General features: G+C 37.5%; 1 protein-coding gene across 2 annotated transcripts; it reads left to right on the top strand.

The window, feature by feature from the left end:
• The first annotated feature begins 23 nt into the window (after positions 1–23).
• Positions 24–17,544, top strand: LOC117289929. Of its 2 annotated transcripts, none has more exons than XM_033771127.1 (16): positions 24–142; positions 1,418–1,556; positions 2,137–2,397; positions 3,191–3,325; positions 3,986–4,215; positions 5,033–5,132; positions 5,825–5,902; positions 7,869–8,008; positions 8,539–8,607; positions 9,346–9,427; positions 11,224–11,341; positions 12,432–12,558; positions 13,164–13,247; positions 14,581–14,654; positions 15,090–15,220; positions 16,916–17,544. In XM_033771127.1, exons 1-16 carry the CDS (start codon positions 38–40, stop codon positions 16,927–16,929), a joined length of 1,887 nt encoding a protein of 628 aa, XP_033627018.1. In that variant the 5' UTR covers positions 24–37; the 3' UTR covers positions 16,930–17,544. The 2 variants fall into 2 exon arrangements, with proteins under 2 accessions (XP_033627018.1, XP_033627019.1); XM_033771128.1 differs by lacking the exon at positions 24–142 and adding an exon at positions 481–557.
• Positions 17,545–17,901: the final 357 nt, after the last annotated feature.

Raw genomic sequence — 17,901 nt, forward strand, 5'->3', positions numbered from 1 at the left:
GCACCGAGATGAATTTAACTTTGCATAATCAGATGTCATGATCTGGCTGGATCTGCATTTTCAAGCTGGTAGCAGAAAATACTGCTTGGATTTTTTTTTTGCACCAGTGTCACCGTGGTCGTCACGCCGTGTGCGTCTTGAAGTAAGTTTCTATATCTTTAAAAGGTATAATAAACAAATTATTGTCTGTTTTTTTGTGTGTGTAAATTACAATTCAAAAGGGAATTCATTGACAGGTGGTTTAATTACACGACGGGTGTCTCAAAATTGCCATATTAACAAAACAAATGCATGGCCAGCATTCAATAATAATAATGAGTTTGTGTGAAGCCCTCCCACCACACGGCCGCAACAACGTGGTATGGTAGGCATTAAAATTTGCGCGCGAAACTTTTATACACAATATTGCGCACGAGCATTATCGAATTCTGTGCGCTCTGAAGATATTGCGCTCAACAACGACTCGTTGGTATGTGTAAACAAAAATGGCGACCACTGGTGGAGCTGCATACCCGAAGTGGTTACTCGATTCTAAAAGTGAACTTACACGAACAGACGTGAGTATATTTCTGTATGAGATAGACCACTCCGTAGTCCTAAATATTTTGTGCCGAAATTTATATTCAACTTTCTGAGTACCGTTTGTCAAACCATCCCTGGTCAAACTAGGCGAGGATGGATTTCTTTTTACACAGGGACATGGCCGGCTGTCACAGGCAGACAGCAGACGTACCGCGCCGAGTGATAAAATAAGTCATGGAGCTTTAAACAATACACTGTTAAGTATTGACCAGTTACTGACTAGTGTAGTCATAGAAGAAGGTCACTGAGTTTTATCTTGAGATATTATTTGGCAAATAGGGCCAACACAGTGACAGCTTTCTTTATTTATTAAAGTTTCTTTGCGTGCGATGTCAATCCACCATGTTCTTGTCTCCCGTTGGACCATGACTGGACTGGTCACGGTCGGCTGCATGTCATCCGCTGCTCTGGCTCCATGCCAGCTGTACAGCACTAGATCAGTAGCCATATTGCTTACTTTCCCTTTTATGACTTATTTAATCTGCCTGACAGCCGTTAAAATTGAAAGAACTAAAGAAAGAGAGCCTAATCTATAAATAATGAGGGAGAAAGACGAATGACAACCTGGGATATTATAATTTTTGTTGTTAATTGCACAACAGTATTAATTATAAGCCTGAGCTGAGAGAAATTCTTGGTTTGATTTGACCTGGACAGCCCTATTATCCCTATAACAGTTTAAGCCTGAGCTGAATCGCTCCATGACAACTAAATATTGACATTGAATTGTAAAACTGAATCCTTTCATATTTACACTTTTACCCTTTTTTAATATTAAGTATTTCATTTTCTTTTAAATTATGTCTTCTGTCTTCTTGCGAATTGTTTCCTTCAGGAGTGGAAGGTGTTAACTGAAGAACTCTATCAAGCGATTCAACAGCAGCTGACGGAAAGTCGAGTTTCACGGTTCACTGAACTCTCCGATGCAGAAAAGCAACTGTTTTTGGAAAGGGCAGCTAAGGCAATACAGGAAGGTAAGTAGGAAAGTTTTGAAAGCAAAACTAGACAAGTGGATTCCAGTATATTCATGAATTTGCTTATAAAATACTAACAAGAACCTTATAAGAATCTAAAGGAACCTTCAGATCTTATAAGAATACTCTCAGGATTTTGGAAGATTCTTGTAAGATTCTTAAACAATCCTTATAAGGCTATCTACCCTACTCATTATCCTTATAAGATTCTTATTCAATCCTTATAAGATTTTTATTCAATCCTTATAAGATTCTTATCCAACCCTGATAAGATTCCTGTACAATTCTTATAAGATTCTTATACAATTCTTGTACAATTCTTATAAGATTCTTATTTAAAAGAGTATTTTGTAAAGGGGGACTGTCAGAATTCCTCTTTTTATTGCAGTGTTTGAAATATTCCACTCGAAGTACTTGTGAACTTAATCATGCATATTCATAAAACAAGTAAAATTTTCCTTTTCTCAATATTCATCAACCAGGCCCATGGATTTTCTTTGTTGACATGTAAATAACTGACTGCTTTCTATTCTAAGAACCAAATATCACGCCTGCATTTATGCAAACAAATATTTTTCAGGCGAGACTCTGCAGAACTTCAAACAGTTGGCATCTAAGTCGCTAGACCAACATCTTAGTAGTCACGCTAATCAACAGCTACTCACGTCAGCACCGACTGGAAGCAAGTCAGAACTTATACTCGACCATGCTAGAGAGGGCGCCCTTGGTCTGCTAAAGCGCTGGCCGGGCAACAAGGCTAAACTGCATCAATTCTTCAATCAGGCACTGCCCGATCGTCTTAGACAGATTACATGGAGGCTGTTTCTGAGGAGTCCGAAAGGTAACTGTCAATCAGCGATGTTGTTAGCGTGTCTTATTCTGTGCTTACAGTCACCAGGGTTATGAAATGGAAACTGCATTAAATAAGCACAAAATCAGCATGTTAATGACACTGGACACTATTGGCAATTGTCAAAGACGAGTCACACAGTTGGTGTATCTCAACATATGCATAAAATAACAAACCTGTGAAAATTTTAGCTCAATCGGTCATCCATGTTGCGAGATATTAATGAGAGAAAAAAACACCCTTGTCACACGAAGTTGTGTGCTTTCAGATGCTTGATTTCGAGACCTCAAATTCTAAATCTGAGGTCTGGAAATCAAAGTCGCGGAAAATTACTTCTCCCCATTACTCATAATCAAGTAAGGTTGTATGCTAATAATTATTTTGAGTAATTACCAATAGTGTTCACTGCCTTTCTGCAGCTCTATGAGACTTTTTGATTTGGTGTTGAACAAAGAAACATTGACTAGAGTGAGATTTTAACCAACTACCTCGAGATTGGCGCTCTACCTACTGAGCTAACTAGCCCTATTCTGTCAATATCTTTGTTCGGGGGTGCTAGTCAGAAGTCATATAATCATTAGCTGCCGTGTAGCCAGAGAGCACACTCCAGTATACGACACAACCTGGGCAGCGGCAGCCAAGAGGGGATGCAACTTTATATTTCAGATACCAATTAATAATAGCCCAGTCAGTTTCCCTTGTAGCAAAGTTTGTATTTACATTTTGATTTTATAAAAATTATGTTTTTGAATTGTTAACATTTATTGTTTCACTTGATTGCCAGTGAGGTCGTTATATCTGGAGCAACTGAAGTCAGATCCGAACAACGTGATGTCAATCTTGGATCTGGAAATCATTCAGACCAGCGAGGCCCTCCTACTCAGAGAGCCAACATTTGAAGAACTGGCAAACAACACAGGTACATGACCCTTAAAGCTGAATTATAACATCCAGGAGCTTCCAGGTCCTCAATTAGGGGAGGGGGGGGGGGCAGGCCCACAAGAAATTTATGAGGATTTTCCTATTTGGCAAATCTCGTTCATGAGGAAGGTGGGGGGTTTGATCAAGAATGACACCTACATGTAGGTACTTTGGTGTGCCTGGTTGAAATTCAGCCTCAGCCCATTTAGTGAGATATTCAGCTCTCGGTTGGGGCATTGATTTGCCAGATGGAAGATGGAGGATACTGTCTTCGGTATGCTCATCGAGATGCCATCTGTTGAAGAGCTCAGCAAGCACGCCCACAAGCCATTTAGCAGGATTTTTCATATTTGTCAAATCTCATTCAAGACGAAGGTGAGGCTTTGATCAAGAATGACACCTTGGGTACTTTGGTGTGTCCGATCGAAATTCATTCTAGGCCCATCGGTTTGCAAGATGGAAGATGGAGGATACAGTCCTCGATATGCTCTTGGAGATGCCATCTGTTGAAGCCATTTCAACAAGCATGCAAGCATGCCCACAAGCCATTTATCAGGATTTTTCATATTAATTTGTCAAATCTCATTCATGACATATTCAGGAGGCTTTCCATGTGCACGGGAAATCGTGCTCAAACCTGAACTTGTTCACTTTTCAGATATACTTCATGCGATGAAGGCCGTCCTCTCCTACCACCACGTCTGCAAGAAAACCAAGAGTAGCCTGATCGACACGGACTACATGTTGGTAATTCCATTCCTTGTCAATGTGTTATCAACTACACGTCCTGAGCAGCTTGTATTGGAGACTACGCTGTCCGTACTGATAGAGGAGTTTCTGACATTCATGACCAATCGGCCAGTATACATGAGAGAATCGTATGTACAGGTAAATAAATATCAGTATCTTTGTTTTAATCCTGTGTAACTGTTCTACTGTAGATATATACAATAAATCTGACCTGTGAAATTTTCATTTTAAAAGGTGGTAGCATTTTTAGATAATCCAGAGCGGATATGTAAACGCAGGAAGAATTCTCAATTTGAAAAAAGTATCTGACAATAATGTGACAATTTCATGCTTTCGATTTTTTATGTCATTGCTTGATTTTATCTTTTACTTTAAAGGCACTGTACACGTTTGGTAATTGTCAAAGACCAGTGTTCTCACTTGGTGTATCCCATCATAAGCATAAAGTAACAAGTCTGTGAAGAAAATTTGGGCTCAATTGGTCATCGAAGTTGCGAAGTTGCGAGAAAATGATGAAAGAAAAAACACCCTTGTTGGACGATTTTGTGTGCTTTTAAAAGACTTCTAGCTAGAAGTCTTGTATTATTTTAGTGATAAATTACCTCTTTCTCAAAAACTACAATACTTCAGCGGGAGTCGTTTCCCACATTGTTTTATACTATCAACAGCTCTCCAATGCTCTTTACCAAGTCAGTTTTTAAGTTAATACTTGTTTTGAGTAATTACTAAAGTGTTCCCTTTAAGCACATGTCCATTTATTAACCATTGCTCACTGTTTTCTTTTTTTGCTTTCATGTCTGTAATTGCTAGTCACTTTTTTTTTTAAAGAGTACAATTCTGAAGACCCTACTTTGATATTCTTGTTTGATTTTTCATGGCCATGCCTAAAGTTTTGACTTTTGTTCAAATCTACAGCAATGAAACTAATGTTTTATTTGATTGTTAATTTTGGCAGGGTTTTCAAGAGAGTATGGAGGTCTTTGCTGGTCAGATCGTTGAAATACTCCAAGAGAAAGATGAACCATTAGTGCAGCACATGGAAAGAATATTCAAGAGTAAGTTACCTCCCTTATATGTGAGGGCACTCCCCTTGCACAACCTATTATATTGGGCCGATGTTTCAGGCCAATGGGCGAATTTGACCCTCAAACAATATTACTGTGAAGGGAATCCTTTCTCAAAATAGTTCACACTCTCGAGAACTGCTGTACTTCACATAGTGTTTCTTAGTTTTTATGGCCATTATAGGCCTGGGCGGCAAGTGAAATTTTCTACTCGACTAGTCACACCTCAAATTGTCGCGACTGTGCCACTGTGGCAATGTTTGCTGCAGGCGCAATAGAGTAAAATTCGAGCCAAAAGGAATTGAAGGTTTGTGTCACTGATGTCTGATTGTGTTTTGTAAGAAAAAATTCTATTGTCGTGAGTAGTCGTGAGTGACACAATTGGTTCACCAAACGGGTAGTCCCCTCTATTTTTGAAGTAGTAGCGACCATTTTTTGGTAGTTGCGACTCGACTAATCAATCAATAGTCGCAACTTGGACACTAGTCACACAAATCGCCCAGGCCTAATGGCCATTAATTATTGAGGTATTGATCAATCTATGACCCTACCTATACACACTATGAAAAGCTTCAAACACCACTTAGTAATAGTAAACAGTTTACACTACTTTTGTACCTTTTTGGGGGTTCTTATTTGTCAGTCTTAATTGAACATGAACTACTTTGATTTAAACCTCACAGGGCGTTTTACGGGTCTCTCCACCATGGTGCAGGGCATAAAGCCACTGGTTAGACCAATGAGCAGATGTCTCTTTGTTGGTAAGTCTGAAAGAAACAAAACATCCGTGAAGCCAACATTTTCAATTTCAAGTTCATTATTAATGTTATTAATTTTGGTTTGACCCTTACACCGATGTGTGTTAGCACTGTATACTCAGTACTTTCCTGAGTTCTGTGAAAAAAGTCAAAGGCATATTATTCGGGTGGGATTCGAACCCACGACCTATGCAATTCTAGAACAGTGTCTTACCAACTAGACCACTGATATTGCCAGGGCCCAATTTCATAGAGCTGCTTAAGCACAAAATTTTGCTTAAGCAAAAAACTCCTTGCTTAGTAAAATCAGACTACCGGCCAAGACTCCACTCAATGCTAAGCAAACAACAGCTAAATACCAGTCACAAGCAATGCATATGGCATGAAATTTTGGCCAGTAGCGTGTGAAATAAGTGAGCTATTTTCGTGCTTAAGCAAATTTTGTGCTTAAGCAGCTCTATGAAATTGGCCCTTGGTAGCTAGAGGCAGTTCAAATCCTGTATGTAGCAGCGGGTACCCCATTGATTTTTTTTTCACAGAACTCAGGAAAGTACAGTGTAAGAGAGTATGGAATGCTAGCTGCTAACACACATTGGTGTAAAACCAAAATCAATATACTATATTCCCAATGCAAGTTTAACATCTATTACATTTTGAATGTTGTTTATTTTACCCCAATGCATATTTGCGATTGTGTCCCTCTGCTGTTTTGCAAATTGCTTTACGGTTCTTGTTCTTCTTTTGAATTGCCATTTTGTTGTATGTTGTAATATCGTCTGCATATTATTGTGGATATTGAGGAGTTTTGTATCAGAAAAATGTGTATTTACTGCACTGTTTTTTGTTAATTTTGCTGTAAATACTATTGTTGTTGTTATTAGTGAGACTGTTTTAACGAGTTGCATAAGATCAAACAGCTGTTGCTCCTCATTTTCTTCTCATCTTAACCCTCCTACTGTTTGACCATTTAATATCATCCACCATCGTTTTGAATATTAGACAAAGTTTTCATGCCTGGAGTATGATATAATGTGCCACTTAAGGCCAAGTCACACAGGCCCTGATAACGAAAACAAAAATGGTAACGATAAAAATGCACGCCCTCGATTGGTTGGAATGCTCCACGCAGAACACGCCTATGCTTATTCAACCAATCCAGAGCTTGCATTTTTATTGTTATCGTTTTCGTTCTGTGTGACTTGGCCTTTGCTGTTGTGATAACAGTTGTTCTGTGGATGGTTGTCCTGCTATAGACCGTATTGAATAACCGCTATTTTGCTATGAAAGTCGCCATTTTGTAGGTGGACCGCATGCGCATCCAAACGCGTACATCAATGAAGCACGCAGCGCGCAACAATCCCGGTTTGATTTCTACGGCACATGCACGTACACACGACGCACAAGCGCCATGTTGTCGGTCAGATATTTGAGCGATGGTGTCATATTCAATACGGTCTATACACAACCCATACAGTTGATAAAATAATAAGGGCCTTAAACGATGAAATGTGTGTACAATTTATTTCATTTGCAACCTGTTTTCCCTAATGACTGATGTATGAATATTAATTTGATGTGTGTACATTTTGTATGTGTCTTTCCTTCCTATTTTAACTTTGCCTTTTTTGTAACAATATAAGTGGTATTACTTTATGTTTGTGATAATTGTTTTTTCTATCTTGTTTCTACACTTCTTGTTCAGCGCTTAGAAACCTGGTATTAAGCGCTATATAAATGCATGTTACTATTATCATTATGAATATCTGTGCATTATATATTGCTGAAGAGAATGACTCACGAGTTCTCATTTGTTGGAAGTTCATAATTATGGAAGTGCTTTGAGATGCCCTCGGTTGTTAAAGCGCTACATAAAAACTTGAGTATTATTATTATAACATCTCAGTCACATCAGTTTTCAAAATTCAAATATAAATTTTTTCCTGACTGAGATATTTCCTCTTGTTTGCAGGCTATCTAAGTCTTGATGCGGTCATGTTTGTATGGGACCAGTACATCCTTGGTCTGGATAGACCAGACTATGATGTCATACCTAGCCTTGCAGCCATTGTGTTAATGCTCCTTAGGAAATATCTGCTGCAGTGTCAGAGTGTAAGCATAACTGGAATATTTTTATATTGCAGATAATGCAGTTTGCAATATGGTTACTAACAATAATAAATACTTGTAATGCGCACATATCCACTTTGCTGGGTGTTCAAGGCGCAGTAAACCAAAAACAAGTGCAAGAAAACAGACACAACTAAATTAGTCCTTGAAAGCCGTAACATAAGATAAGTTTTGAGAAGAGATAAAAAATGTTGTGGTACAGAGACAACATCTAAGACTTAGTTGTAGAGAGTTCCAGATGCCTGGCGCAGCTTAAGAAAAAGATCTGCCATCCCTGGAGTGTCGAGACTTGGGTTCAATGAGGAGAAGCGTGGTACTGGATTGATTGCTTGGCGTGTATTTTCATTTTTACGCACTTCACACTATGCAGTACGCCCAACGTGTGACGAAGACATGGATGTCTTCCTTTATGTTTTCTCCTTTGATTCTCCAATTCTTTTTACAACCATTCATTGGCTTTTGAAGTAAACGGTCTTTAACCCTCTAATTTTGTTTTTTTTGTGTGATCACAGTTACCTGAGATGGAAAATGCACTAAAAAGGAATGCCAACAAATTGAACAAAGACCAACTTATGTATGAGGTAATAAGAAAGACTTGTACTTACATGTAGGCCTGTTGTTTGTTTTGTGGTGATTTGTGTTCTGTTTGTACTTGCCACGGGTTCTCTTGGACAATTTCATTTGATTGTGTTTCAGGGATAAAAAATATCAGATTTTTATCTGAGTTCAAACTTTTTTTTAGTCTGCCCGGTAAACACTCTTTGATCTACAATCTAACACTTAGAATAGTGCTAACAGAAGTTCCTTGGAATCATTATCCCCAGATATATCAAAAGTTGGAAATGCAATAATTTCAATAAACCTCCTTAAAGACACTGGACACCTTTAGTAATTGTCAAAGACCAGTCTTCTCACTTGGTGTACCTCAAATTATGCACAAAAACCAATTCTGTGAAAATTTGAAGTCAATTGGTCGTCAAAGTTGCGAGATAATAATGGAAGAAAAAAAGACCCTTGTCACACGAGATGCTTGATTTCGGGACCTCAAAATCTAATCCTGAGCTCTCGAAATCAAATTCAAATATTTTAGTGGCAAATTACTTCTTTCTCAAAAAATATGTTACTTCAGAGGGAGCTGTTTCTCACAATGTTTAATACTATCAACAGCTCTCTATTGCTCGTTACCAAGTTAGTTTTTACGCTAACAATTATTTTGAGTAATTATAAATAGTATCCAGTGCCTTTATGATCTGGTTCCCAGTTTGAGACTTTTTTCTTTATAGCAATGATTCTTATCCCTGTGTTTTGTTTCTGTATAGATTGGAAGAAATTTCTACCAGACCCTTTACGGTCAGCTCAATAATGGGCAGGATGGCATGCCAGTACTGGATCCAACACAAGGTAAAATAAAATGCATGTGAAACAGGAAAAAAAATTCGTCCATGCGGTGTATACCTCCTTATGGCAAATTTTGACGTCACAGGGTTGTTTTCGCAGCGAATTTTTCGCCGGAGTTTAGCAAAAGCTAACTGCTGCGTACTACTCGTTGCAAAATTGTCACGTCAAAATTCGCTTCGCATTCACAGGAAAAAATGAACCGGGCTTTAGCATAGCAAATTATTTATACTGACCATGTTTTGTGCACACTGAATGCTAACATTGAGTAGCAAGTGACGATTTGTGAGTGACGACTGATTCATTTTGCTCTGCTATAAAACGGATTGCTCACTGAGAAATGCTAATCACGATTGCCACTTTTGCCATCGTGTTATTTTAGGGCCAGATGCAGGGACACTTGTGTGTCTATGTATATATTACTTTGCATTCATCTTTGCTTTAAACATAAGATTTTTTGGCTATCTCTGAATCAGGCAGTCTCTGTGTCTTTCTTCTCTGAAATGTTGTGATCTTGCCATATGTTTTGATTTTTGTTGAGGATTGTGTATTTTTGTGTTTATTTATGAATCATTTTTCATTGAATTGCATTGATTTTTTGTGCTTTGAACATAAGGTATTTTGACTGTCTCATGCAGTCTGTGCGTTTTTCTTATCTGAAATGTTGTGATCTTGCCGAATGTTTTGATTTTTGTTGAGTATTGTGTATTTTTATGTTCATTTATATATGAATCATTTTTCATTGATTTGCATTGATATTTAAATGTGCTTTTATCTCCATCTGTGAAATTATTTCTGAATCGTTCAGAGTTTGCAACTATTTATTTTTAATACTAATTTTGTGTTTTCCCCATACACCGATGTGTGTTAGCACTGTATACTCAGTACTTTCCCGAGTCATGTGAAAAAATATCGCAGGCATGTTACTCGGGTGGGATTCGAACCCACGACCCTTGCAATTCTAGAGCAGTGTCTTACCAACTAGACTACCGAGGTTGCCCGGCAGCTAGAGGCAGTTCGAATCCTATGTTTTGGCAGCGGGAACCGCTACAATATAATAGATGTTAAATTTGCATTGGGGATAAAGAGTGTTAATTTTGGTTTTGACCCTTACACCGATGTGTGTTAGCACTGTATACTCAGTACTTTCCCGAGTGTTATATATATTTTTATGTCATATCCATGTGTTTCTATATTCTTCTTACTTTAATCTGCTTACTGTTTTCCCCTCTCAGAAAAAAATCAGCACATTTGTTGTTTAAATAGCTTGACAACAACCTATAGGCCTAGCATATATATTTTTATGTCATATCCATGTGTTTCTATATTCTTCTTACTTTAATCTGCTTTCTGTTTTCCCCTCTCAGAAAAATCAGCAAATTTGTTGTTTAAATAGCCTGAAAAAACCTATAGGCCTAGCATATTAATGTGTAGGTCAGCCCTTGTAGTCAGTATACTTTGTTCCTTCTTATGTGCTAAATATCATGTATGATTAAGTGATCATTGTCTTCTAACTTTTTTTACATTCTTATTTTATTTATATAACTAATTTTATTAGCAATACACACATTATATAAATGTGTACAAATATTATTATTGTTCTTTTCTTTAAAAATATTATTATCTTGTGTGATAACTGATAATCTATTGATTTTTTTTTTTTTGCCCATTTATATTGTTAATTTATATATATTTTGTCAAACTGTTAATGTTGTTACCTATGTAGCTTTTAATTTTTATAGTAAAACAAACTCTGAAGATCTTTTAATTATTTTTTTCAAAAATGTTGAACCTGACTATAGTTGCAATGCCGTGGGAGTACTGGCACAAGGAGATGTTGCCTCAAAGATTAAATAAGGCACAAAACAGACGGCAGGAGAGAGAAGACAGGGAACAAGACAGAGACAAACAAAATCAAAGGTGAGTCCATTAACAACAACAACAGCAACAACAACATTTATTTCCATTTCACAAGCAATATTACAAATATCATACAAAGATAAAGATTAAGATTAAAACAGCTAATTATTAATGATACTATAATAACAGTGTAGGAAAAGGACAGAGTAAGTGAAATGGTGGCAATATCCGGTAAGCGTTTTGATTTGGGGATGCCATACAGGACAATACGAACAACAATCACAAACGACAAAAACATTTACAGACTTTCGGACAGACAGGAGGGCAAACAAAAAGCACGAACCAGCTAACAGAAATAGCTGCCAGAATTTACTGAATGACTGAATATCTCTATTTGAGTAGTGTTGGTTCTGAAAAGAACTGGTGCTTAAAGGCAGTGGACACTATTGGTAATTACTCAAAATAATTATTATCATAAAACCTTTCTTGATTACGAGTAATGGGGAGAGGTTGATAGTATAAAACATTGTGAGAAACAGCTCCCTCTGAAGTGACATATGTTTTCGAGAAAGAAGTAATTTTCCACGAATTTGATTTTGAGACCTCAGATTTAGAATTTGAGGTCTTGAAATCAAGCATCTGAAAGCACACAACTTCGTGTGACAAGGGTGCGACAAGGGTGTTATTCTATGCATATTTTGAGATACACCAAGTGAGAAGACTGGTCTTTGACAATTACCAATAATGTCCACTGCCTTTAACGTGACCAAGACAATCAAAATCAATAGTGAGTCAAATAATTAAAGATATGAATGAACAACTCAGTTACTAAGAGAGGTTTGTGGTAGCACCGTGTGAATATCTCTTTTTGAGTACTGTTGGTTCTGAAAAGAACTAGTGTTTAACAATGGCGTTATCTTTTCAGAACCAACACTTCTCAAAAAGAGATACTCACATGGTGTTACCGCAAACCTCTCTTAGTTTATGTACTTCCACCATGCAAAGTTTCAAATCCTAATAACCCAGTAATTGAGAAAATAGAACTATCTGTTGCAACCTGCTTACCAACCAAAAGGACATTAATGACCTGACATTTTGACCTCGCAGAGTCTTCCTCGATACAACTGTTTTCTATTTTTGCTCTGACTAGGTTGAAAGATGAAGAAAATGACCAAGTAAAGCAGGAGAAGTTCAAGGAAGAGGATAAAGCTAAGCTCAAGAAAGCTGAGCAGAACGCTAAGGAAGAGCAGTTGAAACTACAGAGTCTCTTGGAACAGGTAATTGGAGATTGAGTGGGGAGGGTAGGGGGAGATTTTGGAACCTTAAATGACAGAACAAAGTTAGAAGCTCGGCTTTTAGGCAGCCCCAGGAATAGGTGGCAGCCTGACCCCGGTGCCAGTTGATTTGGATCGACAGCCCAAATTTGTTTAGTGTAGCCCTCACCTTTAAGTGGATATCCGGCCAGCAATTTTTTTTCTTCATACCACACGCTGGCCATCGCAGACACGCATAAAATTGTATTTTAGTGGAAAGTGCCTTGAGGCCTGGCATAAGGCGCTATACAAATACTCTTTTTTTATTATTATTATTATTATTATTATTATTATTATTATTATTATAAGGTATGGGCGCTTTCCCAGATCCCTTCACTGTTGACCCGGTGGCAAGCGTGTGGTAAAAAAAAAAAATTGTGTCTGGCCATGCCTGGCCATGTTAGGCGATATCTCGTAAAAATTTAAAGATTTACAAGCGATCAATAAACATTTTGTAAATGAACAAATGGTCAGCTTAAAATGTTTGAAAAATGCACGTTGTATGAAAATGTATTTGTCTTGTTGTTATTTTACTGGGAATAAAATCTTGTTCTATTTGTACTGCTTAGGAAAATAAAAAACGATTGGAGTCTGAGAGGGCAGCCCAAAAAGAAATAGAGCAACTTAAACAACAACTCGAGAAATTGAAACAAGTAAGTCAACATCTAGATTTTGTCCATTAACCAAAATCAATTGTCATTATATTTTTATTTATTTATTTATTTATTTATTTCTTGTTTATCCTGGGAAATCCATTCAGTAAGAAAAACTCACTGATCTCTCATGGATCCCAGCTAATAACAATCTACAGATGTGCACTTAAGATAAAAGATTTAACAATTTACACAGTAAAACATTGCACATTCATTTAAAAAACACTAGATCCAAGCACACATAAACTACAAAACAGCATTTTTAAAAAGGACGAAGAAAATTAAAGGGGAAAAAATACACATCCATTAAAAACACTCAACCAAAATACAAAAGAAACAGATGAACCACAATGAAGTTATATAACAAATGTTAATAAATGTCATTATAGTGTCTTGCTCTGGAACCCAAAAGTGCTCAAAGGGTTTTGGTAACTTTTGTAGAGATAGTTTTTGGCAATGACATGAATCCCTACTCCCTGTGAATTAAGATGTATGTAACACATTAATCTACCTGTAGAAGTTTCAGCTTCATTAGCTGTCAAGTTTTTGAGGAAAAAAAAGTGAAAATCACAGAGCAATGTTTTCAGGAGAGTCGCGAAAATTTGTTGTGCATGTTAAGACAATTTTCTTCTCACTGAGACAAAAATTATTTTTGTGAAATTGTTTTTACTCTTTTCTCATAAATTACAGCACCTTATAGCAAGTAATATTTTAAAGGAAACTTTCTTCCCTTATTATCTTCAAACCGTGCAAGTTTAATGTAAATCTGTGGACGTTTGTGATATGTTTTTAGTACCCAAACCCATTAATATAATAAATGCTTTCAGTTGGCGTTTGGTTTGTTTTTGTCAGTTTAAAGGCAGTGGACACTATTGGTAATTACTACTCAAAATAATTATCATCATAAAACCTTTCTTGATTACTAGTAATGGGGAGAGGTTGATAGTATAAAACATTGTGAGACCCAACTCCCTCTGAAGTGAGGTAGTTTTCGAGAAAGAAGTAATTTTCCACAAATTTGATTTCGAGACCTCAAGTTTAGAATTTGAGGTCTCGAAATCAAGCATCAGAAAGCACACAACTTCGTATGACGAGGGTGTTTTTTCTTTCATTATTATCTCGCAATTTTGACGACCGATTGAGCTAAAATTTTCACAGGATTGTTATTTTATGCATATGTTGAGATACACCAACTGTGAAGACTAGTCTTTGACAATTACCAATAGTGTCCACTGTCTTTAAACACACGGATAATTGAAATAAAAATTAATTGTAATTTTTGTGTGTGTTTCTCCTCTTATAAAACATTTGTATTATATCTTCTCTCTGTTAGAGCAAACAAGCTCCTGTAGCTTCTTCAGCCCCTGCACCTCCTGCAAGATCAGAGCAAAAGCCTTCAGAATCAAGGTAAAGAAACAATTCTTTGTCAACAACAAATTATTTCAAAATTGGGTAGAACCCAACTTCTCTTCGGTGAAATGAAACTTTCAAGCATTTGAAAGTTAAAAATAAATAATAATTTAGGTGTTGGCTTGCAAATTAAAAGTGTTTATGTTTCTTTTAATCAATGTTTGGGATGGTTAAGTTTGAGTCATTTATACTACTTTCATTTATAATAAATAAAAAAAATAAATAAAAAAAGATAATGGCCTGACGTTTCGACCCTAGCAGAGTCTTTCTAGAAGGCTAATAAAGGCTTTGAGAAAGACTCTGCTAGGGTCGGAACATCAGGCCACAATTTTTTTCGTTTTGCATTTAAACCTTTTGTTTAGTAAGCTGTTTGCAACAGCTGATTCTATTTTTCATTTCATTTTTGTCCCATCATCTTTTTTTTTTTTAAAGGCCAGCAAGTAAAACATCAACTCCTGCTGATAAGGAGGTCTCTCTTGCTCCGAGACAACTCAATGATCCTACTGCAGCCAAAGCAATGATGACTGATATTATGAAAGAATTCATGCATGGCATCAAGGCGGGTAAGCTCGAAGGGTGCCTGAGTACCAACTATACTCTTAATTTGTATGCATGAGGTACGTCACAATGCTAACCCAAAACAAGGCTATGGGCGCAGCCACTGCAAGTGGTGGCGGACGTGCGCCCATAGCCTCATTTTGGGTAAGAATTATGACGTCATGCATAAATATTTAGAGAGGCACATAATAGGGAGGTTTAGCTGCACGTTATACGTGACGCCAGAAAATGGTGTTGTTCCTAGGTTAGGGGCCATTCATAATTGTCAATGTTTTAAAAATTTTGATTTCTTATCCAAAGATTGTACATGTACCGATACGTACATTCTACACGTAGCCCATGTACGTGTACACATTGTACCTCGGTTCGTCATTGCGCGCGTGAACGCTGGTACGCAGGCAAGTCAAACTTTGCTTCTTTATTTTTATTTATAATTTTTTTTTTATGAAAAGTGAATTTTGATTTTCAATTATTTACCTTGACCCACCCACCCACTAATTCATAGAAAGAAAAAAAAAAATCGAAATTAAAAAAACATCGACGATTATGAATGACCCCTTACATCACCACTTTGAGGTTATTTCATGCTCACGTATGACGTCTGCACGTACATGTATGTACCTGGCGTGAAAAAAGGTAACTTGACGTATGCTGAAAACCTGAGATTTTAACAACATAATTTGCTGAAGTTCACGTATTTGCTCGCGTAACATGCAGCTAAACCGCCCTAATTTTCCTCGGTTGGTATTTTGAGTCTCAAATGAAGCATGCGGCAGGCCTGGAATTTTTATTTTGAGAGGGAAAGGCCATTTTCATTTTGCAAAGGGCACAGTGAAAAGTATATGGGAAAGCTTTGACGGGGCACCAAGGCCTACAAGACCAGGGGCAACGGAAGCCATGGCCCTTGTGGCTTCTGTAATTCTAGGCCTGAAGCAGAAGATCAAGGGCATCCAGAGTAGAATCCTGACATCTTGCCGACCTTAAAAAATGTTTATAGGATTTGAGGCATTGCATGGTGAGGTATCAATATAATGACCCCTTGCATGCGCGTCACACGCGGCGACTGATGCAACGCTGACCATGTTGGTGGGCAGTTAGGTTTACGTGTATTAATGCCGCGTCGCCTAAAATGCGCACTTCACTGCATAACGCAGAGTTATATATGAAAACGCACAGTGAAATTGCCTACCAGTATGCCGCATTCAAGATTGTTCTGATGATGACGTCAGTTAAAATGGGTCAATATTTGGTTTGTGGTAACACCATGTGTGTATCTACTTACCAGGTAGAATTTGTTCTAAGAGAACTGTCTTGCTTAATTCTACTACCGCGGAGTAGATTGTTCGGGTGTTCGGGAGACTTCTCAGTTCTGAAAAGAACTGTCCTGCTTGTTAACTATTACCTGGGCGGATGGTAAAGAAATAGGCTGGGACTACTACTTTAGCTTATAGGATCGTAATTAATTGTACTACCGCGGAGTCAGTTCTTTGGTTGGTCTCATTGTTTCGACTAGCTTGCTCTAGTCATCGTCAGGAGACTAAAAAATTTTAAAAAATGTATTTGTATACATGTTTTAACTGTTGCGTGAAGTACAAACAACTTGGGCTAGGTTGGGTTAACAAATTAGAATTACAACCAGACATTCCGATAAGAACCAGTTGTTATCTGATTCTTTGTTTATCTTATTTAATTTCTCTCAGTACATGGCGACTAGGCGACACAAATAATGAATCGCAAGCAGCTGGTACCGGTTAGCAACGCCAACCTACTGTGCGAGAGGAGGCAGGAACCAGGTCATATCATGAGCAGTATCAAAAAGTCCAGTTATGGGCCAAAGCTCGCATGACGACCATCTCCCTGGAAGCCAGTCTTTACTATGGTCACGAGTTCCTGGCATTCGTTAGTTTTTCCCAAATGGTCATTGTGTGAACTCGGCCTAGACTAATTGTTGTGAGCATCAATAAATTACATTCAAAACAACAAGATTTATGGTGGTAACAGTTTTGAAAATAGGTTTTTTTGACTAGTCTCTGGAATAAGGCGTCTGTTTGTAGCTGGTTAGTCTTGTCTAAACATGTGCCTTGAGACAGTCTCTCAAACCGGGATGTCTCCATGGTATCGTCGTAATCCTTTTAGATTTGTTTCCATTGTGCACTTTTTCGAACCCTACATGGAGTGCGACCATCTTGTTTAACTCCAATTTATTGTGTGTGGTGATTGCGCGGCCAGAAGCATTGGCCTCAAGTTCTTATATGCTCATTTTCAGTACCTTAGAGCCATTGGACACTTTCGAAAAATTGGAAACAGAAAAACAACAAAAAGTTCACATATTTACAAATAACTTACAGGGTTTACAGAATGTAATGGTGAAAGACTTCTCTTGAAATATTATTCCATGAAATGCTTTATTTTTTGAGAAAACATTAAAACAATATAATTTCTCTGTATCGAGATTTACTGACTTATTTTAAACACATGTCATGACACGGCGAAATGTGCGGAAACAAAGGTGGGTTTTCTCATTATTTTCTCCCGACTCCGATGACCGATTGAGCCTAAATTTTCACGGGTTTGTTATTTTATATGTAAGTTGTGATACACGAAGTGTGGGCCTTGGACAATACTGTTTACAGAAAGTGTCCAATGGCTTTAAGGAGAGTGAGGACAAAACAAAAAGGGAAAACAA

Source organism: Asterias rubens, chromosome 5 (assembly GCF_902459465.1).
Source record: "Asterias rubens chromosome 5, eAstRub1.3, whole genome shotgun sequence".
Lineage (NCBI taxonomy): Eukaryota > Metazoa > Echinodermata > Asteroidea > Forcipulatida > Asteriidae > Asterias > Asterias rubens.